Below are 20900 nucleotides of genomic sequence, written 5' to 3' on the forward strand. Positions count from 1 at the left end.
TTTTCGTTGTTGTTAATTTTTTGGGACTGTGTGTATAGACAATTACGTCATCTGTGAACCAAGACGGTTTTCTTATTTCTTCTTAATCTATACATACCCTTTACTTTCTTTTCTTGTCTGATTGCACTAGCTAAGACTTCTTGTATGATGCTGAATAGGAATTTTAGTGAGAGGTGACATCCTTCCCTTGTTCCCAATCTTAAGGAAAAATATCCAATTTCCCACCATTTTGTTTGGTCTGAAATGTTTGCAATAAATCTAGCTATCCCAACTTTATTTTGATTAGTATTAGCATGTTATATCTTTTTCCATCCCGTCACTCTTAGTCTACCTGTCTTCAAGTTTAAAGTGGGTTTCTTGTAGGCAACTCACGTTTGGGTATTGTTTCTTTTTTTAATCCACTGTGACAATCTCTACCTTTTAATTGCTGTATTTAGACCATTCCCATTTAAAATGATTATTGATATAGTTGGATTAGTAACTACCCTGTTTGTATTTTCTATTCATTGTACTTGTTTTTTCTTTCCCCTCTTTTATTTTTTCTCTGGTTTAAATTATTTTACATGCTCCTATTTTCTCTTTTCTCTTAAAATATCAATTATTCTTCTTTTTGCAAATTTTTTCTAGTGTTTCCCTAGAGTCGTAATAAAATCCACTTTCAAATATCAATTCATAGGTAGTTCAGATACCTAATATCAATATATTCCCAATTTCCCCTTCCATCCCTTATAACTTCGTTTTCATTCATTTCACTTATCCACATACTATAATCACCCAGTACATTGTTATTATTGTAACTTTGAACACTTCTCTAATAAATCAATTAAGAATAAGAAAAATAAAGCTTTTATGTCACATTTACTTATTCCTTTTTCTATGTTCTTCCTTTCTTATGTATATCAAAGTTCCTCACCTTTATGATTTTCCTTCTTCCTGGACATCTTTTAACATTTCTTCTAGGGCAAGTCTGGAGACAATAAATTCCCTCAGTTTTTGTTTGTCTAAGGAAATATTTCTCCTTCATTTTTGAAGGATAATTTTGCTGGATACAGGGAATTCCAGGGCGATGATTGTTTTCTTTCAACACTTTAAATATAATATTTATTCTTCTCTTGCTTGCAGTGGTTTCTGATGAAAAGTATGCTATAAATTCTATCCTCATTCTTCTATAAATAAATGGTATTCCCTCACTTCCATCCCCTGCTGTACCTTCTTTCAAGATTTTTGTCTTTGGTCTCCTGCAGCTTGAATAAGACATTTATAGATGTTTTGGTACTTATCCTGCTTGGAATTCTCTGAGCTTCCTGGATCTGTGGTTTGGTTTCTCCAATCTTGGAAAATTCTTGGCCATTATTACTTCAAGTATTTCTTCTGCTCTGTTGTCTCTTCTCCTTTTGGTATTCCAATTTTGTGTAATTACTTGCTCCACAGTTATTGAATATTCTGTCCCATTTTTTTCATTCTTTTTTCCCCCTTGCATTTCAGTTTGAGAAGTTTCTATTGAATATTGTCAAGCTCACTGATTCTGTCTTTGGCTGTGTCCAGTCTATTGATGAGTTCATCAAAGGCGTTCTTCATTTCTGTTAGTATTTTTTATTCGCAGCCTTCCTTTTTGATTTCTTCTTAGTTTCCAACTCTCTGATTATAATACCCCTGTTTTTGCATGTTGTCGCTTTTATCATGAGAGCCCTTAACATTTTATCCATAATTATTTTAAATTCTTGTTGGATAATTCCCAAATCTGGGCCGTATCTTATTCTGATGCTTGCCTTGTCTCTTCAGACTCCATGTTTTCTTTACTATTATTACGCTTTCTAATTTTTCTTGAAAGTCAGACATGATGTCTCTGATACTAGAAATCGAGGAAAACAGAACTTTAGTGTATCGTTCTGACAAGGACTCAGGCTGTGTTTAATGTTTTTTATAGCCATAACTTCCAGAGGCTTCAGTTTTCTTTAATGTCCTTTTTCTCTCTCCTTTGTCTTTGAGCTTCCCTAAGAATTCCTTCTTAAATAAAGTCTTGCAGTTCTCTCAGTTGTAATCCACTATTATACTAGAGCCCTGTTAGTGTGGTGGTAGGTGTGGGACGGGGATGCGTTCTATAACCATAGGGTGAAATCTTAGTCGTTTAGTAGGCCTGTGTCCCTGGACTGTGAGAAAGAAAGGCTAGAGGGGGCTAGAGATGGGTAATTGCTCTTCCCACAGGTCTGTAAGATTCTGATGAAGTCTTGTCCCCTTCCAAGAAGGACTTTGTTGTTGAGAATGTGCTGGGTGTATTTTAAAGTGGTTACTTTTTCTCTCCCCTTGCCAGAAACACAAGGTTTTTTTCTTGGCTTTTCACCATTGGTCTCATGTATCTTTGAGTCTTTTATCAGCTGGCACAGATAATACAGAGTGAGCACTGTATATATTTGTAGTACAAATACATCAGAATGAAGGTAAGACCATAAAGAAGATGGTTTAGAATAAAAAATAGAGAATATTTTCACCTCAATGCTCGTGACTGCATTCAAAATGCAGGGCAATTTTAAATTTATATCCATTTAATGGAGGCTAAAATGTTGATTTTTGTTTTGGCTCATTTAGAAAATGGGAAAACTGGTGTTTTGCACACTCCAGAAACAATTGAAGGCCTTCCTTCTTCCAAAAGCATAGTCTGGTTCACCGTTAGGTTTCTGGAAGCAATACAGGAATCTCTCGGGCCAGCTCTTTCTCTGGCCTGGCTTTGGAGGCTCTGCCTTCACGCCTCCCCACTCAAAATTCTTACTACATCTCCTTTTCTTGATCGGTAAGTTTCCATCAGTTTCTAGTCCTGCTGACCTTGAATCTCTCCTGTACTCTGATCTCATTCTTGTCTGTCCACTGGGGAAGCCCATCTTCCCCTTATCATCCATCCCACAGGAAAGGTCAATGGTTGCTTCCCAATAACTTCAAACTGGAAACCTTCAACCCTTGATTCAATTTAAATTTCTTCCATTTCATTACTGGGTCCTTTCCATTTCTGCCTCATTGGCCAAATTCATATCTAATTTCCTATTAATTCCTGTTCTCCATCTCATTGAGTTTTTCTTTTTAAAGTATTTAAAAACATGTGTCATACATGGCAGAAATTTTACATACCTACATGTATATTATACATATTTAGGCTATTTAAAATGAAGTCTAACACTACAAGGAAAAGCCATACAATGCCCTGTGAAAATGTTATAAATTAAAGTAGCTAAAACTGAAGCATTAAAATCCTATCAGTTCTTAAATGTTTTCACATCTCTTAGCTTACAGGAAAGAGAAAAATAAATTAAGAGTTACAGTTTTTATTATCTCCTAAGTGGCAGAAACACTGCTTTGGCAGGACTAAATGAAAGATCAGTCTTAGTCAATTCTCTTTATTTGAATGAGCACCAGTTGACTTCTCTGGTGATTTCTGTTAGAACAAGACAGATTACATAATAAAGCTCCCCTTTGCTGCTAAAAGGGCTCCAATAATCGACTCAAAATCAAGGGGAAGTGACACTTACCAGAATACATTTACTTTAGACAACACAGACAATGAGCAAATCCAGGTGTTGAGTCACTAGGAAAAATGAACATGTACACGAACACAACAAAAATCCAAAACTATTTTCCTTCCTCAGTGTTAACCTTATATCTTGAAAAGTTGATTGTTTTTCCTTCCATGGTTTTACACTGAACTCTTACTAGTGTATGATCACAAATAAGTCTTTTATAAGATTCAGCACTGATGAAATAATTCTTTCATCGTGTAGTTCCATTTGTCCATAGAGCAATAATATGAGACCACTGAAGGTCATTAATAGGACATAATGTAATAAGATCAAAGGGACACTAGTCAGGCTAGCTGGAAAGCTGCTTGAAAGAAAATCCGAGTAGAGAGCATGCCCTCCCTTAGTGTTGCACCCAAAGACCAGCTTCCTGACTATTCTGGCTTACCAATATTCAATTTCTTTTCATTAAGCAGTGACACAGTGGGTAAGTATTTGGATACTATGTTACAAATGGAAATAACAAAAGAACTGCTACCATGGAAACCTACCTGATGGCCTTTGTGGTGAGCTCCTTGCTAGTTGAATGCGAGCAAACCCCACACAACAGAGGGCCTATCAACGTTAGGCATAAAGCTTCTATGCAAGAGCACTGATTATTAACTTTAATAAATGCCTTGAACATTGCAAACCAAGGCAGCATTATTCTTGTCCAACCTCATTATTAGATAAGCACAGGGGACCTTGCGTTAAGTTATATTTTGGATTGCAAAGCAAGAGTCAGCTTAAGGCCATTTCCCATTATTTGTCTCTTGTAAAAACAAGCTACATAGTTTCAAGATGCATATGCTTAGAAATAAATTATTAAAAGCAAACTAAAAAGCTGGATCATTGCCGGCTACATTTCAATAGATCAAACTTACTTAATTTGTGTCAGATATTTCTTCCTCTGTACAGTGTCTTCCTCAAAGGAAATTCATTCAAAGACCTAGAGCATACGATGTTTTAAATGTAGCTGTATTTTATATAGCTAGGTATTTTAAAGAAGAATATATTTTGTCAAGTTCAGGCGATATCCCTATTAACTCAACATGCTATTAAAATCCTGATTTACCATAATTTAGTGATTTTTTTTTTAGAAGTGTACACAGTCAAAATTTTAATATAGGTAACAACAACAAAAATACTGAGCTAACAAAATTGACTGTAATGGGGGGAACACATTACTAGCGGTTCTCTTTCTTTGGAAAACATTTTCACTTTCTCCAATGTCAATTAACAGACTATGTCTAATGCTAGATTATTTTTGAAATCTTGACTAATATCCTATTCTGTTCCTGTGTCCACTTGAGTGAATAGCTTCTTATCACTTTCCGGTTTTGCTCTAGAAGCCTTCATTCAGGAATGAAACACCAAATGTATTTTCAACTTTGATGGAAAACTTGTTCAGAAATACAAATAAATGTGTTTTGACAAACATTAATCACTCCAGTTCTCACTTATTTTGAAAGTTGTGAAAATTCATCTCTGAGGAATCGCAAGTGCCATTGTGATGGAATGGAATCAGCATTACTATTCTGCCCTACTCCTTAGCATCTTTGGCCCGCACAGATTCATGGTTTTGAATGCACACATCATTCATTCTTTCCTCCCACCCTCTCTCCTGTCGAAATTTGCTGAGCCCCTGTTATAGTTTCAGGCATTGGGGATAATATGGAGAATGTCGTATTGGTTTGTGTCCACAAGGTTACAGCCCAGTGGTGGTGGTGGGGGTGGTGGTGCCAGCGTGAGGTTTCAAAGCAGTGGTGTAAACGCTATGATGAGGTGACTGGGGGATGCCATGGGAGTACTTGAAAGGGGCACCGAACACGAAACCAGAATGTTAGAGATGGTTTCCTGGAGGAAGTAACAGAAATTCAATGACAGACTGCAAGTGGAATGAGGCCTGGAAGAGAATGGTCCCTACACAGAGAACTTTACAAAGGCAGAGGTGACAGAGATGAAGGTAGGTTCATGGAACTACAAGAAGGTGACTAGAACAAGTGTATGCAGTTCTGGGGAAGAGGCAGAGCTCATTTCAATGGGTTTTGTATACCATAAAATTACATGACCATGCAGCATTATTTTGTGGTTTCAAATTCGACCAGGCCGTCTCTGTGGCCTAAATTCCTTCTATTTCCCTGTTAACTCTTTCTCCCTGTAACTATGTGGATTCTTCATAACTTCACATATCCATCTGTAGCCAAACCAGTGGAAACCCAAAAATGTCCATCAATTGATGAATAGAAACAAAATGTGGTAAAGTCACATGATGAAATAGTATTTGGCTATAAAAAAGAATGAAGTACTAATACATGCTACAACATGGATAAACTTTCAGAACATTTTAAGTGAAAGAAGTCAAATACAAAAGGCCACATAGTATAGGATTCCATTTATATGAAATGCTCGAAATAGGAAATCCAAGTAGACAGAAAGTAGATTAGTCATTTCCAGGGGCTAGGGAGAGGGGGAAATGGGGAGTGACTGCACAAAGCATGTGGAGATTCTTCTTGGGGCAATAACCATGTTCCTGAACTAGTAGTGATGGATGCAAAACTTTGTGAATATTCTAAAAACAAGTTATGTCTCTATTAAAAAACAGTAAGGTAGATGTGTAGGTGGAACGAGTTTGGCAATATATTTTGATAATTATTCAAGCTAGGTGATGGGTAATTGGGGTTTATTATACAATTCCTCCTTTAAAAAAGAAAACAAACAAAAAGTCCCTTTCATGTCACCCACCTTCCTACTTGCATTGGGACCATTTCACATCATGAAGAGAATAGAAGTCAAGAGCTAATCATTCATTCAGCTTGTGGTCACCAACCTCAACATTCGCTTACTGCCTTTCCTCATTCATTCATTTCTGTGTTTAATAAATTCTTTGAGCCACACATTCTGCTAGGATGTGGGGATTGCTCCCACTCTCAAGACTTTACCATCTGTAATGAAAGCCAGACAGTTAAGCATTATCTGATTCCAAATGAGCAACTGGGAAGAGACAGCACAGACTTAAACTAGATTGTTGAACCTGGGAGGTTTCCTGGAAAGAAGGGATGTTTAAGGTAAAAATCCAAGTGTGGTAGGAGTTTGGTAGGTTCAGGGGTTGGGTTGGGAATAGAGCGTCAGCTGAGGGAAAAACATGTGTAAATGTTTTGAAGCAAGAAGGAGCGTGGCTTGTCTGATGGATGGAGAAGCTGAGTGTGGCTGAAGGGTAGAGGGTGAGTGGGCAAGGACAGGGATGAGGTGGCACAGGTAGGCAGGGATGAGGTCATGTAGGGCCTTTGAGGAGACTTAAGGGTTCCAGCAACGAAAAGCTCTCTAGACGCTGTCATTGCTTCACTCCCAGTTCTCCATCCATGTGTACGCTGCAAATGAAAGTATCACGAAGAATCAGGAAAGCACTGTTTCCTCAACAGGCACGAACAAAGGCTTCTCTGTTGGGACTACATCAAACTGTGCCTGGTTGCCCTTAGTTTTTCATTGGCCAAGACAACCGGATGTCAGAGTAGATATAGGGCAGAAGGAGAACCATACGAATGATAAAGCCAGAACAAGACAGGTCTATCCACCATGCTATTGAACGTGGCTCTATTCCTCCTGGGTGAGCTGGGGAATCAGACATCACACCTTCTGCAATGGTAACACTACTCCTGAGAAATATCATATACTCTGTAGTCAAGCTCCTCAAGGCCACGTGTCACAGGTCCTGTTTGACACCTTCAGTAGCCCAGTTACACATGCTTCTCTCTATTCTGGCTGTGCTGTCCCTGGATGCCTCTGGTCATATACCACTGGGTGTAGAGACTTGGGTGTCACCCACACAATGCCTGTCTACGAGGGTTACATCGGTTCCATGTGATACTATTTCTGGACTTAGCTAGCTGAGACTTGGAAAATATTACTAAACTAAAGACTGTGAGAAAAAAAGATGTTACTGCTTCACTCTCACAGCAGAGAAGGAAATTGTACTTGATGTCAAGGAGAAGTGGTGTTGCCCTATCACGGATGTCAAACAGGAGCAATCGCTGCTAACTGTGCTCCCTGGAGAAGAGAACTGAGGTCCTCATGTCGGTGAGGCTCGCTGGCAATAAGAGGGTCTTAGATCCTGAAGCTCTCTCCAGCCATCCCTCTTAGGCATGGAATCGTGACATGCACGAGAATGCTTCCCATTCAACCATACGTTGTGACGCTTATATTGGAAAGGACCTATATGCCAACACAACATGCACCGTCTGCTCTGGCAGTATTACCAGGTATCCTGGTGTTACTGACTTTGGAACAAGCAGATGTCATCGCCATGGAACCAACCACACTGAAAATTAAGATGCCCACTCCTTTGAGTGCAAATACAGTGTCTGGCTACCCTCTCTCCCTTCCAGCAGATGTGGTAGCAAGTGGGACTCCGATGAGTTGGAGTCCATGGGCCGTTGCAAATACTTTTACATGGACTACTGGCAGATACACTCAACTTTCCATACAAGTCAAGTGCAAGTATGCCCTGGCAGAGGTCTACATCTTAGGTTAGACTCATGTACCTGGAAGGTGCCTTTTTAAAAAGACACCTGTCCTCGTCTGATAGGCAGGCAAATAACACTATTTCACATTGTCATCAAGTTACCCTCTTTTAAAATACATTTTCTAAAATTCTGTACATACTTTTGATTTAAAGTTTAGTACATTTACTTGGGCATTTTGTGTGACGAAGGGAGAGTAAGAGTATTGTGTTTATGGACGGGACTTGGTCTAATGTGATGCTCTTTGGCTGACTGACAATTTCTTACGAGCTGTTCACTCCTCTGGGGACTGATCAGATCTGCACAGAGAACTAATGACAATTCCTGGGTTCCTCTCGAGACTGACATGAATTTCTGAATGAAGTGTCACTTCTTTCCTGCAGTCTTCCCACGGAGCTAGAAAACACAGCTAATCCAAGCCTTTGGACCCCATTTTCTTTCTTATTCAATGTTTTTCCAGCAGGATATCACGGGGCTAAATTATTCACCATCGTCACAAAACGATTTGTATTTGTACCTGCAAATTTATGCATTGTCTTAATTTACATAAGATTTTTGTACGTGGTTCTCAGCTTTTAAGGATGACTTACACAGCCTTGTTTTTCTACTGTCATGTGAGAATATCACAGCCCAAGGATATGTCATGGTATAAGGAAAAATAAAAGTACAACCAAGAAAAAAAGAAAACAAGAAAAAGAAAATAACCAAAAAATCCCTAAAAAACCCAAACTGGGAAAAATGTACTATTGAAGAGTTTTAAGTAGGAGGATTGACATGACCAGATTTGCATTTTGAAACAAACTCTCTAGCCAAGAAAAGGAAAGTGGGTGTGAGGCAGGGTAAGAAAGTTGACTAAGGGTTTGTGTGTTGGGGAATCAGTAGATGAAAGGGTCTGCTAAGGAGGCTGAGAAGGAGAAGCTGGAGAGAGCCTGGCATCACAGGAAATGGGCAAATTGACCAACCAACCAAACAAACAAAAAACCACTTCAAATAGGGTGCTGTAGCGAGGTAAGATAAAAGCAGCACTGGCCAGGAGCGTAGAGGTCAAATGTAGATTGTAGTGACCAGAAGAGGGCAAAATGTTCATGGCTTCAAGTACACTGATCTTTGACTGCCTTCGATTTTCTCTCTCTTGCCTCTAGCCTGTGTATTTTTTCTGCCTGGGACATTCTTATCCAGCCTTCATGTGGCTAATCTCACTCATCCTTAGGGGCCAGCTTCTATGTCACTTCTGGAAGCCTCTCATGACCCTCTAATTCTGGATTAGGAAATGTTCCTCTGGGCTCTCCGAATCCCCTGCATTTCTATTAAGTAACCCTTATGAACTGTATGGTAATTGCTTTTTTATTTTTCTGATCCTTCACTAACTAGACTGCCACCTCCTTGACACCAGAGCTGAAGCTTTATACACTGTGTATTCCCTGCACCTAGCGTGATACCTTGGTCCCTGAGACATGGTAGGGACTCCACAAATACTTGTTTCAGAGAGTTAACGAACTTAGTCCTGAGCCAACAGAGACCCAGGTCTTTCAGATTATGGGAGAATTAAAATGTTATGATAACAATAATCAAGCCAGTTCCTTCTCTCAGTATAAAAATTATTAGGCAAACGGATCTACTGAAATATATATAAAGTCAAAGTTTTGCATGTGTATTTTAGACCACATTTCTCTTCCCAGTTTCATTTTCTCTCAAACGAAAGTCCTTTTTGCCTGTAAATTTCTTTTGACTCTTAGGGAATAAGCTCTAATCTGATGCAGGTATCTCCTCATCTGAATTGTTTATTTTCAGTTCTATTTTGTGCCTCTTGGGAGCCCAGCACTGCTGGGTGCTGGGGAAGACAAATGTCTGAGGCCTCTTTTCCTCCCAGGTATTGCAGGCTGTGGAAACTATCTGATGAAAGTGAGACTGGGCAGAACTCAGTCACCTTAAAGATATTCACATAATCCCTCCCACGTAGCCACCAAAGAGTATGTTCCAAGCCTCCAACATGCTCTCGGACTCTCAAAGACAACCAGAAGGCTATCATTTGGCTGATAAATGGATTTTCCTCCACTTGAAATGTTTTTATTGCCTGAACTGCGTCATTTTCCATATAGGATGTCACTTTGGCAAGGAATGCATCTGTGAGGTTCCTCCTACAGGTGTCAGCTTCAGTGGGCAATAAATGAATCAGGCAGGTGGGAGAAGAGACAGTAAAGTTGAAATTCAATATTAGAGAAATGGATGGTAGAAGTATTGTAAACACTTTACATGGTTACTATTGAGCTAAGGGTAAGGTATAAATTCTTTTTCTAAAAGAATTCTAAAAGAATATACACAAATAATTCTTTTTCCCCTACTTTATCTGCTTGCTTTTAAAACTCACATACTGTCACAATTTTTTATTGAGCATTTTATCTTAAGAATATTTTCTCTGACATTTTAATTGATGTGATATCTGAAGAAAATGTGTTTGTATTAACCCTTAGACCAAGAAGCGTTCATTATTTTCTTTCATTTCCATTTCTCTCCTTTTTCTCTTGCTCTGGATCATGAGAAGGGAGCATGGGTGGCAGACTTCAGGAGTGTACCACAGACAGGCTAAACCAAGTCTTGGAAATCAGAGAAGGCCTCCCTGAGAAAGCTTTAAGCTGAGACCTGAAGGATGAGTAGGATTTGGAATTAATAATTGTGGGAGACATCACGGGGAAAGAGGTGGGGTGGAGAGGCGGTATGGGAAGGTGAAAGCTTGGATGTTGGAAGGAACATATTGCTCTTGACAATCAGAGAGACGGTCACCGTTGCTGGAGCTAGTGAACAAAGTGGAAGGGGAGGACGCTAGAGAGGTCGGCGTGGCCAGGGAATGCGGACCCCCATAAGCATGTAAAGGAAGATTGGACTTTATTCCTAGAATCCATGGGAAATCATCCATATTCTCTGAGCAAGGGAGTGGCATGATCATATGTGTTTTTGGAAGATCACCTGAGAATCTTGTGGGCAGACAGGGGTTCTAGCTGTGGGGGAATGCCAGTTCTATGCAGTGGTTCAGGACAGAGAACTGAATTTGATGCTGGGACCATGGCATTGGCAGTGAAGAGGGAGCAATGTGTAAAAATTCTAAAGTACTTTGGAAGCATAGGAGCTAGAAGTTGATGATCAACTGTCCGTAGTGGGCCCAAGAGAGATGGGGTGAGGAGGTCTCATAGATTTCTGGCATGAACAACTAGGTGGGTGGCAATGCCAAGGGATACAGGTTTGAAGGTCAGCTTGGGAAAGCAGGTACTGCATGATTTTGCTTTGCAATTGCTCAGTGTGAGAGGCGTGTGAGCAGGTATCAGGAGAGAGCTCTGAGCTGGAGACTTGGGATGGAGGCCGTTGTAAACACGGAAGGAATGGGTTTACCTAGGGAGAGTAGGTGGTAAAACAACAGGGCCTCCGTTAAGAGGTTAGATCTCAAATATTCTTACCACAGAATATTTAAAAATTAATACATAAAAAAATGAAGAAGACCTAGGCCTGAGCTCCAAAAAACTCCAACACTGAGGTTTGGGTAGAGTGGGAAGAACCAAGAAATGATGCTGAGAGAGATCGTTTTGAGAACTGGGAGGAAAACGGAGATATTGTTATGACATCTAAGTCTGGGAAGAGAGAGAGTCCGGAGTGGCGGCACGGTTTAGTACCGAAACTGCTAAAATGTCAGTTGAGAAGAGGTCTATGAAGCATTCAATGAATTCAGCAAAACAGAAGTCTCTCGTGACATTAGCGAAGGTTTTGTTAAAATAATGAAGATTAAGCCACAGTGGAGTGGGTTAATAACAACAGTACACACTCTGGGCTAGGTATTGTTCTATGTGCTTTACATACACCAATTACTTAGCCATTACATTAACGTTACGAGGTAGGTACTCTAATTATGCCCTTCTACAGATGAGGAAATGAAGGCACAGAGAGGTTAAGTGACTTGTGCAAAGTCATACAGCAGAAGCCGAATCCAGGCTCAGGCTCTGGCTCATGCACCTATTCTCTTCACAGCCACATTGCCTTGTCTCTTACGTATGTAAATCAGAGTAGAGACAGTATAGACAACTCTTTGGAGAAACTCAGCTGTAAGTAGGGAGATAGTGCAGTAGCAACATGTAAAAGGGGGGAGGACCCAGAAGAGTAATTTTTTTTGTTTGTTTTTAAGGTGGAGACTAGGACTAGAGTGTGTTCAAATATTGATTGGAAGGATCTGCTAATGAGACTGAAGTTACAGGCGAATGAAGTGATGGCTGATGGATGAAGAGCGGGGAGTGGGTGGAGCCAGAGCACAGAGGGCAGCATTACCTGTTGGAAGGTGTAAAAATCCTTCACCTACTGTCACAGAGGCCAGGAGAGGGGGCGCACAGAAAGGACGTTTGCAGGAAGGAATCGAAAGAGTTCCTGTTTAAAATCTTTCATATTCTCTGTGAAATAAAAGGTCAGGTCGTCTGCTGAGAAAGGCCTGGGAGAGTGAGATAGAGGTGGAAGGGAGCAGTCAGAGTTGGCAGGAGAAATACAAAGTAAAATTGCCAGGCAACATCAAGGCCACAAGTGGCATCAAATTGGTGATGCCAGAAGGCTAGATGGAAAAGACGTGGTCGTGTTGGTATGGATGTAGGGTAGGGATGTGGAGTAGGGTAGGAAGGGTCATAGCCACATATAAAATGATTTTTTTGGGGGGGAGTATGCTTATTAACATTAAGATTCTAGTTCTTTATGTACTCCCAGAATGTCTGAGAACCAGCTATTGGGGACAGAAGACGAAACTCAGGATAATACATACAGGGAACTGACATAAATTATGCACATAAGCCTTTTCCGTCTGGATACAGATCTAAGAAACTAATTTAATCAACACTCAAGTGGACACTCTGAGGTGCTCTGTGCAGACCGCACTCTCAGCCTTCAAGCCCTCCATTGTCTACAGTGACATCACCACCTCAAAAGATGAGTAAACAGTAACCTACTCCCAACAAAGTATTTGTGAAAAACAAGCTGATTAAAATAGTGGGAAAGCAATGACATTCTCAATTCTCAGGGGAAAAGCAGAGCTCGGGAAATAGTTTAAAACATAAACCATAAGAAAATTTCAGAAAACTCTTCAGCATTCTTAATAGGTTGTAAGGAGACACTAACTCCCCGGAGCAGGACCAAAATCCCCAAGAAGAGAAGAAGATAAAATGAAAATAAGGGTGGTGGGGCAGGGACAGAGGAAGAAATGGGCCTTTCTCAGAGACTCTTCAGACATTCAGCATTTTGGTCACCCAGGAGGAAGGAAACATGCTGTCATTTCCTGAGCATCTCATGCGCTCACTCATCTTCACAGCAATTCTATGAGGCAGGCATCAGCTCCCATTTTAAAGGTGGTAAAAATGAGGCTAAGAGAGGATAAGTAATCTGCTCTAAATCCCTAGGAAAAGGGGAACTGAACAAGGACTGCCTGACTTCAGGGATCTGAACCCCTACCTCCCAAAGTAGGCGTAGCAGGTTCATGAGGGAAGAAACAGGCAGAAAGGGGCTGAGTTTAGGCTACTTTAGGGCTGAGTATTCTTAACACATAAACAGAATAACAATGGCTACTACGCTGAGTGGCAATTATGTGGCAGGCATTTTATACTCATTTTCTGGTTCTAAAGTATCATCGCCCTCATTTTTCTCAGATGGGGAAACTGAGGCCCGTAGAGAGAATAAGTGACTTACCCAAGTGTATATACACTTTCTATTGCTGCGATAACACATTACCACAAACTCTGTAGCTTAAAACACCACCAATTTATCTTACAATTCTACAAATGAGAAATCTAACACAGGTCTTGGGGGCTAAAATCCAGGTGTCGGCAGGGCTATGGTCCTTTCTGGAGGTTCTAGAGGAGAATCCATTTCCTTGACTTCTCCAGCTGCTCCAGGCAGCCCCCATTCCTTGGCTCATGGCCTTTCCTCCATCTTCAAACTCAGCAATGGTTGTTTGAGTACTTGTCACATCACATCACACTCTGACTGCCCTCCCGCAGTCATGTCTCTCTCTAACCACAGCCGGGAAAGGGTCTCCCTTTGGAGAACCAGGTGACTAGACTGGGCCTACCTGGATAACGCAGGCTAACCTCCTCATCTCAGGGTCTTTCATGTACTCCCATCTGTGAAGTCCCTTTTTTAATCTGAGGTGACATATTCACACATTCTGGGGATTAGGACATGGACATCTTTGGGGACCATTATTCTGCCTATCAAGTTAAAGAAATATTAAAGGGGATGAGTCCAGAATTTAATTTAGATTAGGTCTAAATTAAACAGGAAATCCTGTTGACACTATCTTCAAAATATATCCAGAATCCTACTGTTTCTCACACTGCCATTTCTACCACCTTGGTCTGAGCCATGTTATCTGCCCCCAGGATCACGTCTACAGCTTCTTTCCTGTTCTCCTGCTCCATCCTTGCCCTCCATCCATTCTCAACACAGTAGCCAAGTTTTAGATCCTCTAAAAACACCTTGGATCATGCCAACTCTCTGTTCAGAACCCTCCAGTTTCGTTCTGAATTAAGGACACAGTCCTTACAATGGCGTCTGAGGCCCTACATGATCTCCCTTCTATCTCAGGCATCTCTGTTCACTCTCCCCCGCACTCTGCTCCAACACCCTGGTCTGCTTTCCTTAAACACACCAGGATTATTGCTGGTGCCTCGAGAGGGAGCGGGCTGTGCATTTTCATTCTGCTCCTTTCTCCAGGAATTTGAAGTAGAAGGAGAGGGCATAGCCTGGTCTGGGGACCTGGGACGGGAAGTGGGAGAAGAATGAACATTTCCTGGCTTCATTGCCTGTGGCTGTGCAAGTGGTTGTACCCATCTGTCTGGTTAATACCAACTTTCCACTGATAAATGCTGTGAGGCTGACATTCAGATGCTCATGTTTGCATGGGATCCCTATGTGTGAGGTTTGTAGGGGTCTCTGAAGTGCTTCTCTACTGCAGAGGTTCCATACCTGGGAGATGGGCTGGCTCCAGCTTGACCTCTGCAGCACTCCCTGACTCCCGCTCACGGCAGTACACTCCAATTTCTCATTGCTGGGAAACCCTTGCCCAGGGGCTGGCCTTCCTGGGTGGGAAGGCCCATCAGGACAGCGCAAGCCCAGTGATGTCCCTCAATGTCCAACCAGATCAACAGGAAACATCCATCACTGGTGAATATGAGGGGATCTAGGCTGCACTGCAGCTCGTCCCTCCCTCCATCCTGCCATATCCTTCCAATGCTCGTTTCCTTACTCATGTAGGAGGTACAGAAAGGTTAACATGTCTGCTTCTTAAATTAGATTCCTGTCTCCCCCCTGATATTTACCAGGGATTCTCTTGGAGCCTCATACAATTGGCTTTGGTTGCGTATGGAGGCACTTCCTTCCCCAATGGCTCCCTTAGACCTCAAACTGAGGATGCAAAGACCCTCTCCCTCTTCCCCAGCCAGGTTGAGGAAGGAAGGCAGGGCAGGCGGGGAAGACGGGAGCCACGAAGAGTGTGGATGGCTTTGGTGATGGGTAAGGGAGCGGAGTCTCTGGGCTGTTTCTTATAAGCCCTAAGAAAGGTATCTCTTTTCAGAATGTGTACTTATCACCTTATTCTTTCATCTTGGTGCCAGTTCTCCGATGCCAAGAAGTCAGGAAAACCTTCACACACTATTACAGATGTAAAAGTCATCAGGGTAGGCAGTTATGGTGGAGTGACAGGCTCAAGTTGAACAGAAGAAAACGTCACAAGCTGGTCAAAGGATAACTGCATGTTGCCCAGATTTGTTTAACTGGTGAAGAAGCATCCAATTAGTTTTTTTGTTTGTTTTTTTGGAATGTGGCCTAAAATTTATTTTTCTCAGTAAAGAGGGTATAAATTTTATGCTAGAAATTTTACTTGTTCATGGTTAAAATTTCTTTTGAAGACTTTTTAATTTGAGTACCCTTTTACTTTTATTTTTAAGAACGTTTTCTCTGTTTTAAAAAATAATGCATGAGTATGTTTCCAGCAGGAACTTGAGGAAATACAGAAACGTTTCAACTAGAAAAAAAATCTGCAATTGCACAAGTGAGGGATAATCAAGTTTAGTGGAAAACAGAATTCTGATTTGGGACAATTTAGGATTATATATCATGAAAGAAAGCTCATTCTTCATCTTGATTTTACTTTGTGTTATTTTCTGGGTTGGGAAGTTATACAATGGACACATTTGGGGTAATAAGATTTGGAATATGGAATTGTAGAAAAATCATTAGGGCTCTGAGACGATAGAAATCTCTGTTTCGCTTTAAATAAGCTCATTGCAGCGACAAGGGCTATTTATCCATAAGAAGAAGTTTCCAGGACCCCTTTCTGCCCTTCCCTAATGCTGCCTGGCTCCTGACCTTCCATTTAGTGGTCAGCATGTATTATGCATGGCCCCTGCGATCTCCTGTGGGCTCTGATTGAATGAGAACCACTGAGGGAGGGGGAAGTCCAGGGGCTGGAAGAAGCATCCCCAGGACAGAGGAGACTCACTGTTGAAGCCTTGGGCATGTACATTTCCCATCTGGAGTGGTTTCCTCCTTATGGCCTATAGATTGAGAAGCAGAGCAGTGAGCAGCAGCAGCATGGCAGGGAGACAGGACACTAGGTGCCAGGGACGGCACAGCCAAGGAACTGACTGGCCACCAGGATTCCTGCACCAGATGGAGTGAGGACGTCTTTTGCAGAATCTGTCAACTTGAGGGTGACAGCAGTCAGCATCCCATGATCTTAAAGCTCTCTGTTTTATCCAACCCAACACCGCCCCCATCGAGATTATCGGATGGTCCTAATTTTAAACTTAAAAAACAAACAAAAGTGGTATTTTATATCCTTGAGGGTTGTTCTGATTTTTGAAGTGAAGAGTGTATGAGTGAGTGAGAATGAGTTAAAGAAAGAGAAAGGATGTAGGACACTGAACTAAAATTCTCAAACCCTTGTAGTAAAATAGACACTCTATGTTACAGCAAATATGGAAATAATAATAACAACGACAGTAGTGAAGATAGAAACTTTACTGTGTGCCAGGCATTGTTTTACGGGCTCTGCATACAGTACCTGAGTCCTTACAACTTCCCCGTGAGGTACCTACTACTCTCCCTCTATTACACCTGAGTAAGTTGAAGCCCAGAAAAGTTAAGTGGAGGAGTCAGAATTCATACCCAGAGGTGTCCTTAATGACAAGACATGGCTGCTTCTGATGCTTCAAAACAAAAATACAACTAAAAACTCCATCTGTTCACCTGCAGAGTTACTCTGTCCACAGTAAGAGGCAGTAGAGAGTCTGGTCAAATGTACAGAGTTTGCAGCCACAAACCAGGGCAACAACAACAGCAACAATAACAATAACAAAACGGCTTTTCCTTGGGTAAGTCATATAATCTCTCTAAGCTTTAGTTTCCTTATTTGTAAAACGGGCCAGACAAGGCCTATCTCACAGGGCTGTTTGGGAAGGAAATATTATACTATTTGAAAAGCACTGGCACAGCACTCAAAAGAATGGTATTTATTACAATTCTTGGTAATTGCTGTTGCCTTAGAAACCAAGAAGACCTCTGTGTTGTGTCCTGCATAGGATGGAGCATCTCATTTATTAGGGAAATTCCCACAAATAGGGTGCAGAGAAATGTGTAGGGGAGTGATGATGGAGTTATGCAGGAAAGGAGTTAAGAGCTCACCATAAGTAGACAAGGAGATGTTGTGCCCCAGACACCTAGGCAAGTAGAAAGAGACATGTGAGGAGGTGGAAGTGGCCGTGAGAGGAGTCTGGGATGACTTCAAGATGCCAAAGTTGGGTAGGACTGAAATAGGGGCTGGGAAATGGAGCCACTGAGGGGGGGAGTTCAAGGGGCTCTAGTCCATGAGGGAAAGTTCCGGCATTCCTTTCTTTCATGGCTCTCGCTATCCCAATCCAGGAAGAGAAGAAATTCAGACAGGAAGGGAGTCTTGCAAGAATGGAGAGAGCAAGCTAGAATAATCAGGGCAAAGTTGATAGTCAGCCTGGCTAGTAGCCTTGGAGGTATAGATTCAGCTCAACCATACAGAAAATTGGACGGGAGATCTATTTATTTTATAACTAGCACGTGATAAGAGGAATGCTTTCTTCCTCATGAGGCATGATGTTCTGGAATGCCCCATCACAACCCTGGTATGCTATCAAAAGATTTTACATCCTGAACCTTCTGCTGTTGTGTCACTGGTACGTTGGCCCTGAGATAGTTTGAAAGGGAGCCAAAGCCAGTACCTTCTTGATAACAATGAAAACCCTTGGATTTATATAATATGACATGATGTGAGGGACATTGTTTAGGTGTTGGCATAGTTATGAATGTCTAGGGCAGAACACAAAAGGGAAAGGCTATTTTGAAAGCTTTCTCAGAACACATCTTCGAGAATTCACTAGTTAATGCAAAGACGTGTCCAAACAAGTACGGGTTTGCTTAAGGAGCATGCAGAGCTGGCAAGCCTCATTTGGCATGAAGAGGGTGAGGAATGCTTCATTTTAATGAGGGATCTTGGGGGTCTATAATGAAGACTATGTGGTATTTCCCACGTGTCCCTTTGGAACGTGGACTGATTGCACCCACAATGGAAGCAAAGCCATTGGAAAGTGCATAGTTCCTGAAACCTCTCAGGCTCTGCAAGATTCAAATAATTTAGTGGCACATAAATGAATTCACAGGAATACACCCAGAGGTCCCAGAGTAAAAACATCCCCTTCCCACAGGTAAGCAAATATGAGTGCAAAGTAAAGAGACTGTATTTTTGGAGGGAGGGGAAACGGGCACTTGATGCTTAAACTAATGCTATAGGCAGTTCCAGGTATGTTGTGAACACTATGGCATCCTTGGAATAAGTGTGTAGCTTCCCCACACGACTCTTCTCAGAGAGGAGTCATTCGAATACCAACTTCACATGTAAAAGCATATACATTCATTTTTAAGAAATAATTTCACAGTCACACTTCCTGTGTGAGCCTTGATCATTTGGACCTTTTCTATCAGAGAAAGTTAATACTTAATGTTTTGGGTGGAAAAAACACCTAGACAGTGACTAGGAAAACAAATATTCCCCAGTCCTCATGAATGGTCCCTGACTAGTCCACGAAGTGGCAGACAGAATGCACATTACTGCATGTTTGTTCTAGGGTCTGTAGTCTGGATATCCCCTTAGATACAGTAATAGGGTGTGACTTCTAGAAGCAAATTCCCTTTCTGTTGAACTGGGGCATTATATGATCATTCATGCAAAATATGTGAAATACTGGACTGATGTTTATTTTATATTTCTGGTCTGGCTGGAGCAAAATGCTCCATGGAGACTGGGTCTCCCAAAGCACTCCAGGATTTTGGTGCAATTAAGCACAGTTCTGGGTATTTGGAAGAATGTTATTCAGTTCTTCAAGCCTTTTAAAGGAGAGGATGGACCCAGAACTCAGAATAAGAGTCCTAAAAGGCAGAAATCCTGGTGGGAAGAATCTCTTCTGCATATGTTAATATAGCAAAGAGGACTTGGAATTATAAAGAGAAATAAGAAATTCTCTATTTTAAGATAAATAATTTCGAAACATTAAAACATGTTAAGAACTGAAATTAATGTGAAATAAATTCATCAGGCAAAAACTGTTATCAGATAAATTTGGCTTCTCCCACTTGGGACTTAGACCAATAGACCAATTGGAGATTTCCTGTGATTTATTTATGCCAATTTACAAAGACAAAACCATTAAATGTATGCTATACGAGTATGTAATAGCTAATTCTGGAATAGGTTTTAAATGGACTCAGGCAAATGCACATTTTCACTATTTCCTATGAAGCTTAGAGTCACTTCTCTAAAAGGTCATTTCTTCTGTCCTCATTTGCATTTGCGGCAACTCCCCCACCCCCCAACAAAAGCAACAACAAAAAATCCCCAGCAAAAAGGGCCTCAAGCAATAACAGTGGAGTCCAAGAAAAACATTTAGTTTGAAAAAGAGTTGAAAAATGTAGCCTTGGAAGAAGCACTGCTTACATGGGATTGTTCAACAAATTCCTGTTGTGTGAGGTTTGGCATATACTTTCTAAAAATATAAGCATCTGGGGAAATGAGACAAAGCCCAGGTCCTGGACCAAACGAGGCACGCAGTGTGAATCTGTTAGTGATTATATCCATAATGAAATATGTGCCCAAATTTAGCAGTGCACAATATAATACAATACGAAAGCCCAGCAGGCACTGGCCTTACCATAATATATAGCCAACAGAGAAGGTACATATGGCGGCGAGTCCGCTGCTCCTGCTGGGATACGCATGGTGTGATGTCCTCATCTCGATCAATATAAAGGGCAAAACGGTTGTGTGCTGAAAAAGAACAGAGACCAGGTGACACAGATTCTTATCATCGCCGCTCAGTAGTTGTTTGGTCTCCAGTAGGAGAACGGATAGTGTAAGTTCCTAGCAAAAGCGACACAGCAGAGAGCAGTGTATGGCTCATCTAAGAGGTAGACTGGACATGAAAACACGGAGTGCATCAATTGCTCCATTGGTATTTTTCTGCGGTATCTAAATTTTGAAATTTTATTTATGCCTGTTACTGGAAATTTCTATAATATAGAAAGATGTATAGGAAGAAAATTGGAATATAAGAAAGGAATAAAAATAACCACTGTTAATATTTTGGTGTATGTCTCCCCTACCCCACCCCCCGGTTCACATTATTTATATATAGTTAAGAGTACACTGTGCATGCAATTTTGTTTTGGATTGTAGCATGAGAATTTTTGATATGCCACTTTAGAAATCCTTCTAGAATACCTGACTCCAGCTGCTTAAAAT

General features: G+C 41.1%; 1 protein-coding gene across 8 annotated transcripts in view; it reads right to left on the bottom strand.

Moving 5' to 3' along the window:
• The window catches only part of AIG1 (androgen induced 1), a 218631-nt gene that overhangs the window by 19578 nt on the left and 178153 nt on the right, over window positions 1-20900 (bottom strand). For 5 of the 8 annotated variants that reach the window (XM_074333656.2, XM_074333664.2, XM_074333657.2 and 2 more), the window contains one exon: window positions 20311-20426. The exons of the other annotated variants lie outside the window; for them this stretch is intronic. In XM_074333656.2, coding sequence (XP_074189757.1) covers window positions 20311-20426 — 116 coding nt within the window. The remainder of the gene's footprint in view (window positions 1-20310; window positions 20427-20900) is intronic. 8 annotated transcript variants of the gene reach the window in all.

Source organism: Rhinolophus sinicus, chromosome 2 (genome assembly GCF_057876585.1).
Source record: "Rhinolophus sinicus isolate RSI-liver-muscle chromosome 2, RSI-T2T, whole genome shotgun sequence".
Classification (NCBI taxonomy): Eukaryota; Metazoa; Chordata; class Mammalia; order Chiroptera; family Rhinolophidae; genus Rhinolophus; species Rhinolophus sinicus.